Source organism: Moschus berezovskii, chromosome X (genome assembly GCF_049115385.1).
Source record: "Moschus berezovskii isolate FMDL1 chromosome X, NW_MosBer_1.0, whole genome shotgun sequence".
Taxonomy (NCBI): Eukaryota; Metazoa; Chordata; class Mammalia; order Artiodactyla; family Moschidae; genus Moschus; species Moschus berezovskii.
In genome coordinates this window covers 98,775,549-98,792,535 of record NC_142488.1, presented here as the reverse complement: position 1 = coordinate 98,792,535, position 16,987 = coordinate 98,775,549, and the positions used below count along the sequence as shown (strand labels likewise).

Genomic DNA, 16,987 nt, shown 5'->3' with positions numbered 1-16,987 from the left:
GAAGTGCATGGTTTACAAAATTAAAATTTAAGCCCTTGAGGATGAATGGTCCAGGAAATTATAGTAAAGAGTTATTAAAGGATGAACTGCTGGGTGAACCTGTCTTTAGAATCAATTCAAGTGACTAGTCATGGAAAGGGTAGTGGGAATTATTCAACATTTCAACATGACTTACTTTTCTACTGTGAATGAAACAGGGACTGAAGAAAATTTCATGAGCATGTTCTAGAGCTAAACTGCTCAATCACTTACTGTGTGACCTCTGGTAGCTTTTTAACCACGCTGTGGGCCTCGGATTCCTCCTATGTATAATGGGAATAATATTATCCACTTAACAGGGTACAACATAGTAACCACTGAAAAAAGTTAGCTATCATATTATCTGTTGCTATGAATGAATGAATGAAAGTCACTCAGTCATGTCCGACTCTTTGCGACTCCATGGATAGTCCATGGAATTCTCCAGGCCAGAATACTGGAGTGGGTAGCCTTTCCCTTCTCCAGGGGATCTTCCCAACCCAGGGATCGAACCCAGGTCTCCCACATTGCGGGCAGATTATTTACCAGCTGAGCTACAAGGGAAGCCCAATAGCCTTTCTAAATGTCAGAGTCTACAGAAAGTACCAAAGACTTTAAAAATATGGATGACATCTAACATAGTAATTCCCCATGAAGGAGGCAGTACTAACAAAATAATACAAAATAGGAATAGGAATTGTTTATGGTAGTATTTCTTGCAATGGCTAAAAACCCTTGAAATTTAAAAATACAGTCTATAAAATGAACAGGTAAATTAATTGTGGTGCGTATAAATTAAATTGTATGCAATCATTTAAAAATTTAAAACTAAGAATTTTAATAACATGGGAAACTGCTGGATAAATAAATAAAACATTAACATAAAATTGTATACGGAGTAATCCCAACTTTGAAAAAATCTTAACCAATTTACTCTTTAAAGAAAATATTAGATACATTAAAAAGGAAAATCATTCAAAACAATAATAGATTATTTCTGTGCTGTTGGTAGAACTGTGGAGAGGTTTTTATTTTCTTCTTTATAATTTTCTCTTTTTCAAGTTTCCAACATTAAGTATGTATTGTTTTTGTTATCAGACAAAATCAACATGTAAAGTAATTGAATGAACAAATATACAGTTCTTGCTTCAAAAAGTCTATCATCTAACAGAAGAGACAAAATCCCAAGAAACAAAATGCTTGTAAGACCAAATACATTTAGATACTAGTCAAGAGGCTAAATATGACAAATATTCAAATAAGGGTAAAATCAGAAACTGACATAATAGTAAGGGAAAGTTTCACAAAACTATTTATATATGCTTACTAGCACGGAAGCTCCATGAACGCAGGGACTGTATCTTATTTAATCTATAGTGTCTAGCACAAAATGATTTTGTGGCTAGTACATATCCATGAGAGTAGAAACAGAAAAACATGAATATAATTCTTAAGTACTTATAAGTTGCTGAATAAATATCTGCTGAATGAATGTAAGGGTTATCCTGAAATTGAGGAAAGATTTGGGTCCATAAGACTCTAATCAAGATGGAGAACCAATGGGATTTCCCTGATGGTCCAATGGTTAAGACTTCTGAACTCCCAATGCAGGAGGCCTGAGTTCAATCCCTGGTTGGGGAACTAGGTCCCACATGCCGCAACTAAAGACCCAGTGTGGCCAAATAAATAAATATTTTAAAAAAAGAAATGGCAAGTCAATAAATAGTTTGTAATGACAATAATGGAATCTAATTGAAATATTACTGAGCATTTACTATATGTCAAGTACTATTTTAAATGCTTTACATAACTTCTCTCAGTTTATCCTCAAAACAATATGTGGCACACGTGTATCACTGGCTCCCTTTTGCTAATGAAGACATTAAAGCTCAGAGGTTACTGCTTGTCAAAAGGTCACACATCCTCCAATCAGATTCTAGATCTGACTCCAGACGGCAATCGCTTAAAGACTGTTTTTAAGAGATTGACTGAGGAGAGGTACCAGAAAGCAGGAAGATAACGTAGCATCAAAGAGGTATGTTTACTCTGTGGTCTTGGACTGGAATGAGCGGTATCAGTGCAAATTAATGGTTCTGTAAGAAATACAGAAGTGGGTATGTGAATATGTATACATACATATATTCCCTAGTTCTATCTGTTGAGAAGGCGTAGAGGCAATGACACTCCAGTAGTAATGAGCATGCCAACTACCCAGATTTCCATCTCTAAATACTATTACTCAACAAAAAGAATCAGAGCTTCTTGGAAAAAATAGCTCATTCCAGGGTTGGGGCAGTAGAAAATGAGTTGCGAATACCTTGTGGTACCAGAATGTAAAAGAATGCTCAAAAAATGATAGGGACACATTGAAAGGACACCGGAGCCAACTGGAAGGGGCTTCTACTGGCCAAATCTAGGGTAATTAAAAAAAAATAGTAAAAATAGCATAATTCATTAAAGTTCATAGAATAAAACAAGTATCCATAAGTCTATACTACTATGAACAAATTACTGAATAAATAAATAGATAAAAACAAATATCAGAGAAGGTAAAGTTCTTTGTTACATTAGAATTCAATAAATAAATACAGAAAATTTTGAAAACTTAAGATTACCATTTGGCAAATATCACAGCACTAATTACTCAGGTTAGAATCCTTAACAGATGCTAACAACAGTGGATGAAACTATGATGAAAGGCAAGACATGTACACGGTCTCACAATATTGCCACATACAGTCTCAAAGTCTGGTTGCTTTGTAATTACAAAGGGAAAAACTAGTGAACTTACAGTGCATAAACCTGGCAGACACAACCTTGAGTAAGTTATCAATGTTAACTCAAGATAGAGTCTCATGTGTTGCATAAACAAACTTCAAAAAGCCAAGTAAAAACATAGGAAAAAAGTTATATACTTTTACAAACAGGATAGATTCAATATATAAATACATGCACAACACTTAAGCAAACTGTGCTACCACAAACATACTCTGTCTTATCACAACAGACATACATGATCCTGAAAATTTCAGTATATTTAAAATTATTATGAAAACTAATTGAAAGGATAATAAGGCAAATTTTTCTTCAAAATAATCACCTACCACAAATTACACTTGTTTTAGAAATCTAACTTTTAGAACTGATGCTAAAGCTGAAACTCCAATAATTTGGCCACCTCATGCGACGAGTTGACTCACTGGAAAAGATTCTGATGCTGGGAGGGATTGGGGGCGGGAGGAGAAGGGGACGACAGAGAATGAGATGGCTGGATGGCATCACCGACTCGATGGACATGAGTTTGAGTGAACTCCAGGAGTTGGTGATGGACAGGGAGGCCTGGCGTGCTGTGATTCATGGGGTCGCAAAGAGTCGGACACGACTGAGTGACTGAACTGAACTGATATAAAATCATATAATCTGTAACAAGCAATTGCTTCTAGATTACTTTTAAATCATCTCTGTATTAATAGACATACATATAGAGATCAAACTCTGATCTTTTTATTCTAGGCCCAGAGCTGTTTTCATTATACCATGATGCTTCTAATATCAGCAGGAAAAGATGTAATCCCCATTATATTTTCCATTTCACCTCCCGTGTCTCCCTTTATTAAAAAAAAAAAAAAGTAGAGATCCCAATACTCTGAACAGCAAATACAACTCTACAGACCACATACAAAGGAGGCAGTATAGGACAGTCATTAAGAGTAAAGAATTTGGAGTCAAACTGCCAGGATTCAAATTTATAGCTTCACAACTTGCTAACTATGTGATTTGGGCACATTACTTAACCTCTATGATCTGTAGCTCCCTGACTGGTAAAATGGGAATAACAATAGTATATACTTCATTGGTCTGTTGTGAATATTAAACATGATAATGTACATTTCCATATTAGCACAGTGCCTGGCACATATTAAACATGCAAAAATGTTAAGTTTTGATAACAATGTCAACAAATTCTTCCTATGGAGCAGTGCGCTTTAGAGGAAAAAATGTTCCACGGCCACAAACCACACTGCTACCCTTAACAAGCTGTTGCTCCTAGTCAGAAGGGAGATAGTAGATTTAAATCTACTGCATACACACACAAAGTTACTAACAATTGCATAGTAGTAGTAGAAGTTTAAACAACGTATCCATAAATCTAAGTGTATATCCTACTAATGGAGAGTCAGCATAAATACTTTAACATAAAAATACATTGTTTTCATCACTAGAATTGACCTTTCCAACTAAATTTGCCTTCTTCCCTTATTGCTAACCTTTTGGAATGAGTTATTTTATTCCACCTGATAAACTCTCTACCTAAAAAAATTTTTCCACATGTTTGTGATATCCTAATTTGGCATGACTTCAGAGAGAATGAAATCAGTTAACTATGAAAAATTAAAGCAATTTAAGTAGCAATGCTCTTCCTGGTGTAAAAGTTCCAATACTAGACTATTTCAGTCAACAAGTGGCCCCACTACCAACCAGTTTACTCTGCAGGTCACCAATATCCCCAGCACTAGTATGGACAGCGGATACCATTCATATCTTTGAGATGATTAAAACATTCATCTAACTAGGATTTTAATGTGTGAAGCAGAAAAAACAAGCTTGGTTTTATTACAGACACAATATACTAATGATAAGGAAATAGAGTATAAAATGTTCTTTAAAAGATACATATGGGAGAAAAATAAAAATCATATAGGAGAAAAGAGAAAAAAAACTGCCTGGTATCTGCTGTAATTTATGAACAGTCAGTTATTAAATAGTCCAAGAAAACAAGCTTGCTCCCAAATTTTAAAAATCATAAAATCCCAAATCATAAAAAGAAATTTCATTAACATAACATGATTTAATATAAACTGAGGTATAGTATAGTTGTACATACCTGTATGACTGGTATCTGGTGCACATTTATTAATAGTAATGTCAAAAGAAAAAATGAGAAATATTTAATCAAATATCTGCAAAATCTTTGCCCTCAGGCCAAATGCTGCTAGCACCAAGATGATGTTTTTAAAAGTAACTACTTTCAACAACACAATTGTAGTTTTATCCAAGGGTCTGTAGCTCTCCAGCGTGGCTAAACCTTAGCCCATTAAGAAGCTCTGCATCATAAAAGCAATTTCAAATCATTTGTCTACTTTGATGGAGGAAAATTTCTGGCAAGTGGAATTAAAAATAGTTCATATACATGGTCTTTTTTTTTTAAGGAGAGTTGCCATTATGTTGTGTTAAGGTAATATGAAAGTTAGTTTTCCACCTTTAGTACACACATTCTGGAGGATGGAAGAAAGGCAATGTAACCTGAGGCATTCTAAGCATAAAGAACAGCTAGAGGTAACTTACAAGTGGACCCATAGAAGCTGTAACACAGCAGTTGCATATAAAGAATTGACAATCACTCAACCATGTGAAGGCCTAAGCCATGATCTCATATTAAAGTGTTTTTAAAACCACCCATTATGTTCACTCAAACATAACTTTTCAATAATTTGTCACACAATTCTTATTTAGAGGTTAAGTGAAATTAAGGATGATGAGTTTAGGCTAGAGAACATTTTCTCTGACAAAGCCATTCATTCCTTTAGATTTGCCTTTCACCCCCAGAAGGATACTAGGTGGGACTACCTAGACACCCTTATAGGAGATAAATTAAGATTTTAAATTCTACATTCCTAATACTGAATGGAACTCTTTGCTCTGTCATTTCACTTCCCTGCTTCGCTCTCCTTTAAACCAGAACAGTCATTCTCCTTTGAAAAAGATAATCTTTTTCTTTTAAACAGGTGACATGCAAACTCTCGATTTGTTTCAGGTGCCTTAGTAAGCAAAAAAAAGTAAAAAACGAAAACCTAGAACTTATAAAAAGAAAAAAAAAAAGAGAGAGAGAGAGAGACGAAGAAGACCTGAAGCCTGAAACCATTCCTGGTATGTTACCTGATCATTTGCAACAAGATGTCAAATAGACTACAGAGGCTTTACTGACTAGAGGTGAGTTTAGGTTCCTGTTGCTTAAGGAAAAGGCAAAAGGAAAGAACTTCAGGGGTGCGCTTAACACTTTGGTGGAAGCTGGATTTTAGAAGTCAAAGTAATAAACTATCGACAAAGTTGAAAGAGTGTGTGGATTGGGTACAACTAGTGAAAAGCTTACCCGGCAGGTAGGGAAACCCTCGAGGGTGGAGAGTAGAGAGGAAAAGTTTTAAATATCCACCAGAGCCTAGTGATCTATTAACATGCGTCCTCCTTCCCAGGTTCTGCTCTTGCCCCCAGAGCAACTAGCCGCAGGAAAGCAAGCAGCCCTATTTTTAAACACTTAAACCTCTCCCTCGGACTTGAGAAGGCTTGAGTTACTAGCGTTGTAAATAATGTTTATTCCTAAACTGAAGGCACATCTGACTTCCCTAGCCAAGGCCCAGGAGAAAGGAAGGTAAAAGGGACAAAAAGTGATTTCAGGGTGAGAGCGAGGTGATGGGGTGGCGGGGCAGGGGGGGGTGGTTGGGGGGGTAGAAGGAAGGACTTACCGCAGCCTCTGCGGGCTGCCCCCAAAGACTCAGGGCCAGTAAGGACAAGCCGGCAGCCAGACTGACTCCACGCAGTTTCATTCTTCTCCGGCTCCCGCAGCTCCTTCAGCACCCGCACGAAATCCCTGGCTGGCTCTGACCAATGGACATAATCTTGAGGGTTTATAGGGAGAGAGCCAGAGCCGGAGAGGGACAGCGAGAGTGTCCCAATTGTGCCGGTCGTAAGAGTGGAGGGGGGGGGAAATGAAGCACCAGCAACTAGTCTTCCCTCCCCCCTCCCCTCCCCAAAGCCGGTCTCTCGGGAGCACTTGTCTCTTCTGTCCAGACTTGCAAACTTTTTCCTCGCGCAAGTCCCACAGATCTACTTTCCACCCTCTCTTCCCCCCGCACCGCCCCCTCCCCACCAGCCCTGGGGAATTTCAGGATCACTCCGCCACAGCTTTACACTGCACCAGCAACCTGCGAGGGAGTGACGCTCAGTTATTTGGAGGAGGGAAACTTCAAGACCAGTTGACTGCGCACCCCGAGTCCCACCGGGAAACTTTTCTATTCGTTAAGTGGCACCCTAAGTTGATACTCCTTTTCCCTGCCCAGTTCCACTCTCAGTGATGTGAGCCCCAAAGCCAATTGCAAATAGACCTGAGCTGGGACTATTTTTTGTAGCGGAGGGATCTCAGAGAAACGCTCCTTTTTATTGTTAATGATTAGAAACAAATTTTGGTCGCTGCTTTGGGGGCTACCGGGGTTGTTTGCTTTCCACCTGCTCGCAGGACGGAGTTTCTATATACAACAGAAAATGTGCAAATATGAGAAATATATAAATATATTTATATAATTATATGCTTGCAACTGAAGAATTAAAATGAACATAAGTATATGTGTGTGAAGACTTTATGCATGTTGTATACATATAAGATTTGGGGGAGCTCAGTAGATATTAGTAATTATGTGGTTGGATGTTTTGTAATAAAGTTATATCTTTATTTAGCTACATTGAATGCCATAATTAATATTTACATCTTATATTGACTAACATAAAAGGTATTGACTCATTGCAGTTGTTTTTCAGAGAGATGTAGGGCAGGGAATTAAATAACTTTAGTGAAATTTTCCTTAACACTAACATGAATGCTTAATTGGAAATATTTGTATGGTGTTAATGGAAGTTGAATTGGTCTCCCAAATAAAGTAGACTTGAGCATTACTTTGGTAATTCTGATATATAAATTTTTAAAAGCACCAACAGGCCCAGAAAATACTTTATGTGAACTCCTTGGAGGAATTCTTCAGAACAGTTGTTATTTTAGACCCTAGAATTTACCACTTTACAGTCTTTCGGGGCTTTGGACTTGTTTCAAGCAGGCCCACTTATCCTTAGGTTCCACTCAAGTAAGGGTAGGTTTACAACTCCAGAAACCACCACGACCACCACCACCCCATGAGCTTAGTGTACAATCAATTAGAGTAACTGGTATGCATTTGAGCAAGTGTGCAAGGACACTTTGGGGCCCATTTGTCTCTGTGGGAATTGTATGCCTTAATCTGTGTATGATAACAGTTTTTAGTGGTTTAAGGAAGTGTCTTAGTGTATAGGTCTGTGGGCCTGTGGCGATGCGTGGGAATGTTATGGGTAGAGGTGCCTGAAAGTGGGAAAGACGACCGGCTGCCCAAGGTAGGGGGATGATTGACAGCAGACAGCCCCGCCCCTTTCCCCTCCATTCCTTCCTCTCCTGGTGCATGGAACTATCCCTTGAGTGAGGCAAGTTGTAGCGGGCACCGCTGATCGTGTTTCCCTTTGGGGAACCTTTTATCTAGAAGCTCAGTTCAGTTTCTTCTGAAGTGACCCACTCCGCCCCCCTACCCCATCCTCTTGAATAAGGAAACAGCCTCCAAGCATCAGCGGAGCCCCAATGAGCCGGGGCCGCGGAACCGCTTAGCAGTGTCTCCCGGGACCGAGCAGCTCTGGAGGAGCCGCAAGCATGCACCCTGGGTGAGCTGTTGCTATCCCGAGCTCCCCTCCTCTTTCTTACTTTGGGCTACTTTGCCGGACCTGCAGTATACTTGTACTTCTGTCACTGCAGAAAAAGTGGCCGTAGTCAGCAAAGAGGGGTCGGGGGTCTATGCACAGGCACAGAATCCCGGAGAAAACCCATGTTATTCACCCTCCCTCCCGTTTCAGGTTGTGGCTGCTTCTGGTTACTTTGTGCCTGACCGAGGAACTGGCAGGAGCGGTGAGTCTTTTCTGTCGACCCCCTTCCCTTCTTCTCCTTTGACCCCCTCCGCATACCAACTCTTGTGTTTGTGTTAGGGGGCTGCACTGTGAAACGGAGTTCACATCACTCTCATTTCTTTTGGGAGTTAGTGGGGTTCTTAGAGAGGAATAGCACAGTGTCAGGCTAATGCCTTTGGGACTCAGGCATCGTTCTGTCCCAAAACTTCGTAAGGGGTTGGGAAAATAAAAGTAGAAGACACAAAAGGCACACATTTCTGAGCGTCTTCCTGGACGACCTGATATGACTGACATCTGATGCCTTTCTCTATATCGATCTACAAGGCAGAAGAAATGTGTTTTTCCCTGGTCTACAGGAACTTGAATTGGCACACACGTTTGAAAGTGGGAGGAGTACACAAGAAATGGGACTTGGAAGCACCGTGAATGCCATAGAAGTTAAACTTAAGTATTTTCTTTGGAGTCCCTTGACAGTACCAGGTGACAACATCTGGGCTCTTTAACTAGCTAAACTGCACTGATAGTACTAGATGATGTTCAGTTTCTGCCCTATGTTTCCTTTTACTGTTTTTCTCCCTCATCGGAAAGTTAGAAGTTAAAGTGATTTTAAAAGAAAAGGAATTCTAAAACTTAACAGTTCATAGGCTGTTTAGATATTATCCATCAAATTGGCCAGGGACTGCAGGCAAAGGAATTTCTGTAGACATTTGGTCAAAAAAAGTTTAATGGATCCCAGAAAGGAGTAATTCCAATGAAATTACTTGGATAAGTTACCAAAGGTGGAGAGATCTTAATAACCAGAGATGCTGCAGTTTTCCAGACTCACTAGCAACTTATGCCCACAGACATAAACTGTTGAGTTCAAATATGAAGTGGTTCAACTATTGAGTACTATTTCACTGCTCTATTTTTTAAAATTCTTAATTATAGCCAAAGTCACATGTGTACTCTAAATATATGTGTGTGTGTGTATGTGTGTGTGTGACAGATAAATATATATTCCAAATCTTTACCTTCTGAGTTTTGACAAGTTTAACTGATTGACTCTATTTTTAATACTTTAAATATTTAAAAATACTATTTAGAAAGCCAAACTTCAGTCAACCCAATAAAATCCCCTAATACTTTTATGGGAAAAAATGGATTACTTGTCGTGATATATGTCTTTAAGAAAATTTCGGATTAAAGTGAAATGACTTCCCTTATGAAAAGGGGATGATGACAGAAATCTTGACTTTTAACATTTTGTGACCCTTTAACTCAGAACATCAGCTTTTATTGTAAGTGAATTCTATACTTCGTAAGCAGAAGTATTCGTTTCTGCACTCTTCTTTTTCTGATTCCTCCAGTATACAAGTTTAGTTATGTGTTACCTTGGGGCTCAATACTACATTTATTGAAAATGCCAGGTTTTGATTAGTTAACAATTTGTCTGGGAATCTTGCCACTTATAAAAATGTCATGCGTGGGCCGGATACCCTCCAGCAAAACCTTTATTTCAGACTCTGGCTGATGGTATTCAGTGTACTTTTGGGAAAAGCATTAATAAATCATTCTATATAGTTGGAGACTTCCCAAACACGGCATCCCATCAGTTGAAATCTTTAAAAGTCACTAGAGGATGTTGCCTTCATTTTTCAGAAAGATTAAAGCATGTCTCCAAACTCAAGCACTACTTTGGTGTGTGGATTTTAGACTCTGACCCATTGTTTTACAATGTCACCTGCTCTGTCAGTGTGACTGACCCTGGAAAGACTAAAATAAACCTTGAGATACACTGACAACACTTTATATTTTGCTTTAAGTTCATAACTGCTTCACTGACTTATTGTTTACTTCTGCATAATATCATTGACATTGTAAAGCTATTTTTTTTTAATTTTTGGAAAAATGGCAAAGAGAAAGAGGAGAGTTAACCGGGTGAGTTCTCAGAATGTGACTTTTCTGAGGGGAAGTTCTTTATTTTTTTAATTTATTTATTTTAATTGGAGGCTAATTACTTTATTTTTTATTTTTTTAAATTTATTTATTTTAATTGGAGGCTAATTACTTTACAATATTGTATTGGTTTTGCCATACATTGACATGAATCTGCCCTGGGTGTACATGTGTTCCCCATCCTGAACTTTCTTTGTACTCTTTGTACTGGATTCTCATCTATATTGGCTGGACGAGAATAGTCAATTTTACTCTCAATTTCAGTTCATCCTCTGGATTTATAATGTTTTTCACCTTTCAGATGGTTTTCATATTTGAATTCTCCATACCTTTCTGACTTATATTAATGAAAAAGAACATAAATAGATTGATAAGAACTATTTTGTGCTTTAGTATGAGAAAGTCTCTTCACTGTGAGAGTTACATTGTCTATAATGGAGTATTGGTGAGCATTGGAAACAGGGCCATTTAGATGCTTTTGAGTTCTTTCTTTGTCAGACTTTATTAAGCAGTGTTTTTGAAGGGATGGAATGCAAATGTTAAAACCCAGGATTAAATCATGAAGTTTCATTAAATTTCTTTTAAAACAGTGCTGATCTTTATTTATGTGAAATATTTTCACAATTTATCTGAATGAGATAGAGTGTAGAAATTCAGAATATCCATAATCATTTTTCGTTATTAAGTTCCTAAGGCACAACACACAAAGATTTATTTAAAAATTGTCTCTAGACACAGGTATATAGAACAGTCTTTGGGACTCTGTGGGAGAGGGTGAAGGTGGGATGATTGGGGAGAACGGCATTGTAGCATGTATATTATCATATGTGAAATGAATCACCAGTCCAGGTTCGACGCATGATACAGGATGCTTGGGGCTGGTGCACGGGGATGACCTGGAGGGAGGATATGGGGAAGAGGGAGGTGGGTTCAAGAAAGGGAACACATGTATACCCGGGGCGGATTCGTGTCAATGTATGGCAAAACCAACCAATATATTAATGTAAGGTAATTTGCCTCCAATAAAATAAATTTTAAAAAATTGTCTCTAACTCTGTAGGAGTTCACCTTCTTAGGCAATGGTAGTCATTATGTTCCTTAAAGGATAGGATTGTTGTAGTTATTGTTTAGTCTTAAGTCATGCCTGACTCTTTTGTGACCTCATGGGTTGTAGCCTGCCAGGTTCCTCTGTCCATGGGATTTTCCAGGCAAGAATACTGGAGTGGGTTGCCATTTTCCTCTCCAGGGTATCTTCCTGACTCAGGGATCAAACCCACATCTCCTGCATTGGCAGGCTGATTCTTTACCACTGAACCATCATGGAAGCCCTTTGGGATGGGATATTTGATAAATTATTATCTGCATCTTGTTAGAGAAGAAAGTAAAAAACTCCATGTCTCACCATAGGCTGATATGTTTAAGAGTTAAAATATATCCCAAATTAGTCAGGATCCTTATGTTTTCTTCCCACTTTGCCCCAAATCTGCTTTCACAAAACACTCCAATACGACCAAGTATATTTAAAAGTCAAAGCCCAGTGGGAGAAATATTTGAGTGGAGAAGGGGTAAAGGGGAGAAAATACCTCTGTCTATTATCAGCTCTGCCTAGAGCACAGGTAAAGCACCTTTCAGTTCAGTTCAGTTCAGTCGCTCAGTCGAGTCCGACTATTTGCGACCCCATGAATCACAGCACGCCAGGCCTCCCTGTCCATCACCAGCTCCCGGAGTTCATTCAAACTCATGTCCATCGAGTCGGTGATGCCATCCAGCCATCTCATTCTCTGTCGTCCCCTTCTCCTCCCACCCCCAATCCCTCCCAGCATCAGAGTCTTTTCCAGTGAGTCAACTCGTCGCATGAGGTGGCCAAAGTATTGGAGTTTCAGCTTTAGCATCAGTCCTTCCAATGAACACCCAGGATTGATCTCCTTTAGAATGGACTGGTTGGATCTCCTTGCAGTCCAAGGGACTCTCAAGAGTCTTCTCCAACACCACAGTTCTAAAGCATCAATTCTTCGGTGCTCAGCTTTCTTCACACTCCAACTCTCACATCCATACATGACCACTGGAAAAACCATAGCCTTGACTAGACGGACCTTGGTTGGCAAAGTAAATGTCTCTGCTTTTTAATATGCTATCTAGGTTGTTCATAACTTTCCTTCCAAGGAGTAAGCGTCTTTTAATTTCTTGGCTGCAATCAGCATTTGCAGTGATTTTGGAGGTTCGTGACATTGTACAGGAGACAGGGACCAAGACCATCCCCATGGGAAAGAAATGCAAAAAACAAAAATGGCTGTCTGAGGAGGCCTTACAAATAGCTGGGAAAAGAAGAGAAGTGAAACGCAAAGGAGAAAAGGAAAGATATAAGCATCTGAATGCAGAGTTCCAAAGAATAGCTAGGAGAGATAAGAAAGCCTTCCTCAGCGATCAATGCAAAGAAATAGAGGAAAACAACAGAATAGGAAAAACAAGAGATCTTTTCAAGAAAATTAGAGATATCAAGGGAACATTTCATGCAAAGATGAGCTCGATAAAGGACAGAAATGGTATGGACCTAACAGAAGCAGAAGATATTAAGAAGAGGTGGCATGAATACACAGAAGAACTGTACAAAAAAGATCTTCATGACCAAGATAATCACGATGGTGTGATCACTCACCTGGAGCCAGCCATCTTGGAATGTGAAGTGAAGTGGGCCTTAGAGAGCATCACTACGAACAAAGCTAGTGGAGGTGATGGCATTCCAATTGAGCTATTTCAAATCCTGAAAGATGATGCTGTGAAAGTGCTGCACTCAATATGCCAGCAAATTTGGAAAACTCAGCAGTGGCCACAGGACTGGAAAAGGTCAGTCTTCATTCCAATCCCAAAGAAAGGGAATGCCGAAGAATGCTCAAACTACCGCACAATTACACTCATCTCACACGCTAGTAAAGTCATGCTCAAAATTCTCCAAGCCAGGCTTCAGCAATATGTGAACTGTGAACTCCCAGATGTTCAAGCAGGTTTTAGAAAAGGCAGAGGAACGAGAGATCAAATTGCCAACATCCGCTGGATCATGGAGAAAGCAAGAGAGTTCCAGAAAAACACCTTTAGTCATGTTCAAATCATGGTCTGATTGAAATACAAACTTCTTAAAGTTGTAGTAACTTGCTCAAGTTGGTCCCTTCCAATTTGATTTTCAGCCATAATCATAGTCATCAAAGTATGAATGGAGTGTTAAGGTTTTTCAGATGAAGAAAATCCCTTCCTAACTAGGGATCAAGAGGCATATTTGCCTTGTTTGGGGCTGTCTCTCAGATTTCTTTTTCTTTTATAAAACAGATTTACTGAGGTATAATTTAAATCCTATAAATTCACTCATTTATGTATATCATTCAAGGAATTTTAGTAAATTTTCCAAATTTTACAACCATCACTATATCCAGTTTTAGAACATTTTCATCACCCCCAATAAGATCCTTCATATCTATTGAATTAATCCCTGCTCCTACCTGCAAGCCCAGGTAAGCATGGATCTCTTTTCTGTCTCTATAGATTTGTCTTTTCTGGACATTTCATATAAATAGTACCATATAATATATAATCTTTTGTATTTTTCACTTAGCATTAATATTTTTTAAATTCATTAATGTTGTAGCATGTATCGGTATTTTACTCTTATTTTTTAGTATTGGTATTCCACTGTGGGGGGCTTCCTAGGTGGTACCAGTGGTAAAGAACATGCCTGCAAATGCAGGAGACATAAGAGATGAAAGTTTGACCCCTGAGCCAGGAAGATCCCCTGGAGGAGGACATGGTAACCTATTCCAGTATTCTTGCTTGGAGAATCCCACGGACAGAGGAGCCTGGTGGCCTATAGTCCATGGAGTTGCAGAGAGTCAGACACAACTGAAGCAACCATCAAAGGACTACATAAATAGGTAACAATAGATGGTCATGTAGTTACATTACGGACAGGTCAAAAGAAACATTTCCAATAGGAGTGAAGGGGAAAATAGATATTTAATGTGTAACTAAAGAGACCGGGCTTCCCTGGTGGCTCAGCAGTAAAAAATCCACCTGCCAATTCAGGAGACCCAGGATTGATTCCTGGGCCGAAAAGATCCCCTGGAGAGGGAAATGGCAACCCACTGCAGTATTCTTGCCTGGGAAATCCCATGGACAGAGGAGCCTGGCAGGCTACAGTCCATGAGATCACAAAGAGTTGAACACAACTTAGCGACTAAACAACAACAACTAAAGAAACAGATAGATATATTACGCTATCTCAAATTTGTTTCATTATATATTTTGATTCTGTTTCAGTACAATTGGTTTCTGTTGTAATCCCATGTATTTTATTGACTATGTTTAAGAATATTATTCTGAGAGGGAGTCAGTAGATAGGCTTCACTTGACTGCCAGAGTAATTCATGGTATTGAAATAGAACCTCTCTAGTTATGAATTGGTTTTTACAATAAACAATTTGTGACTGACCCTGGGTCAGGAAGATCCCATGGAGTAAGAAATTAAAACCCACTCCAGTATTTTTGCCTGGAAAATTCCATGAACAGAGGAGCCTGGCGGGCTACAGTTCATGGGATTGCAAAGACTGCATGACTGAGCACGAGCATGAAGGCATCTTCAGATGTGAGGGCATTTGTATTGACTACAAGTGCCAACAGCTTTTTAGACTCTAGGCGTATTATGGTATTTCTAGTAAATATGCCCCTGTATTTTATAAGATCATAGTCAAGCAGGAGCAAAGTGTGCCCTTCCCCTAATTAATTCATTAATATGGTATTGAAATAAATAGACTGACCTCAGTTATCAGTACATATTGGGTTTTGCTTGCTTCGATTTATGCATAATTCTGTGATTTCACCACCATGCTTGTAGTATAGACTTGTCCTTCTTGTGTAAATGACAAGGCATACAAATATAGAAGAAGATATTAGGAAAACACCATGCTGTATTAAACTATGAAGTCCTTTTAAGCTGACCAAATATCCCAGTGGGGCATATCATAGGGCTCTTAACTTGTTTTAAAGTCTAGCTAAATATAAATACAGACCAATAAGCATGCCCAAGAGACTATAGAGATGGAGAAATTAACAAAGAACAATTATCCACTTTTTTACCATCTGTAATTTATCCCTCTCCTAGGAATTTTTTTCTTCTACAAACAATATTGAAGTCTCTTCCATTATAAAAACAAATACAATTTTTAAATCCTTGGCTTCATTTTCGTCTGTAACTCTAACCCCCTCAATCACATTACTGCCAAATTCCTGGTCACTGTCTACTCTTCTTCAACAACCATTTACCCTTAAGCCTATTACAGTCTGGAATGAGGCCATTCTACCAAAATTGCCCTCTTTTGAGTTATTAATGGATACCTAACTGCCTAGCCCAAAGATTTCATTGTAGTCCCCATTCTATCTGGCTTTTTAATGTACTGCTTGGCATTTTCCAATCATTTTCAAACAACCTTTCCCCTTTTGTTTTCTGAGTCATGATGTTTCATTGTTTCTCATTACACTTCTCTGTTTTTTTGGTGGGAGGAAGGGGACACTGTGCCACTGGCTTGCGGGACCAGCGATTGAACTCTCGCCATTGGCAGTGAAAGCACAGAGTCCTAACCACTGGACTACCAGGAAATTCCCTCTGATATTTTTATTTTATTCATTCAACATACATTTATTGAGCAGTCACTATATTCTAACTAGTATACCATGCTATGGTGACACAGTGGTTAACAAGTCAAGCATGATCTTTGCCATCATGAAACTCATAGTTTTCATCACTCCCTGCTCATAAAATGGTGGTTTTACTCAGTATTTTTATCCTTTCTTCCTTTTTGCTGCAACAGTTCTAACTATGCCTCCTATACCTTGATGACTATCAACTTTGAATTTTCAGGCCAGGTGTCTCTTTGTAGCTCCAAACTTTTATTTCCAATTACCTGCTAAGTCCTTGTGGGCTTCCCTGGTGGCTCAATGGTAAAGAATTCACCTGCCAATTCAGGAGACGCAGGAGACACGGGTTTGATCACTAGGTCAGGAAGATCCCCTGGAGAAGGAAATGGCAACCCACTCCAGTATTCTTCCCTGGGAAATCCCATGGACAGAAGAGCCTGGAGGGTTACAGTCCATGGGATTGCAAAAGAGTCAGACATGACTGAGTGACTAAACAACAACAACTAAGCCCTTGTACCTATATCTCATTTAGTGGATACAATACAAAGCACTTAAAATGGTGCCTAGATCTTAGTATAAGCACTCAACCGATGCCAGCTCT

At 39.0% G+C, this 16,987-nt stretch overlaps 2 protein-coding genes across 3 annotated transcripts in view; one reads left to right on the top strand and one right to left on the bottom strand.

Moving 5' to 3' along the window:
• COL4A5 (collagen type IV alpha 5 chain) overlaps positions 1-6,904 on the bottom strand; it is a 273,861-nt gene extending 266,957 nt beyond the window's left edge. Inside the window, exon 1 of the mRNA XM_055438264.2 lies at positions 6,540-6,904. Within this exon, the coding sequence (XP_055294239.1) occupies positions 6,540-6,620 (81 nt within the window). The 5' untranslated portion in view covers positions 6,621-6,904. The remainder of the gene's footprint in view (positions 1-6,539) is intronic.
• A 1,379-nt stretch (positions 6,905-8,283) lies between these two features.
• The window catches only part of COL4A6 (collagen type IV alpha 6 chain), a 361,284-nt gene continuing 352,580 nt past the window's right edge, over positions 8,284-16,987 (top strand). For both annotated transcript variants that reach the window (XM_055438018.2, XM_055438017.2), the window contains exons 1-2: positions 8,284-8,529; positions 8,719-8,770. In XM_055438018.2, coding sequence (XP_055293993.2) covers positions 8,519-8,529; positions 8,719-8,770 — 63 coding nt within the window. In that variant the 5' untranslated portion in view covers positions 8,284-8,518. The remainder of the gene's footprint in view (positions 8,530-8,718; positions 8,771-16,987) is intronic.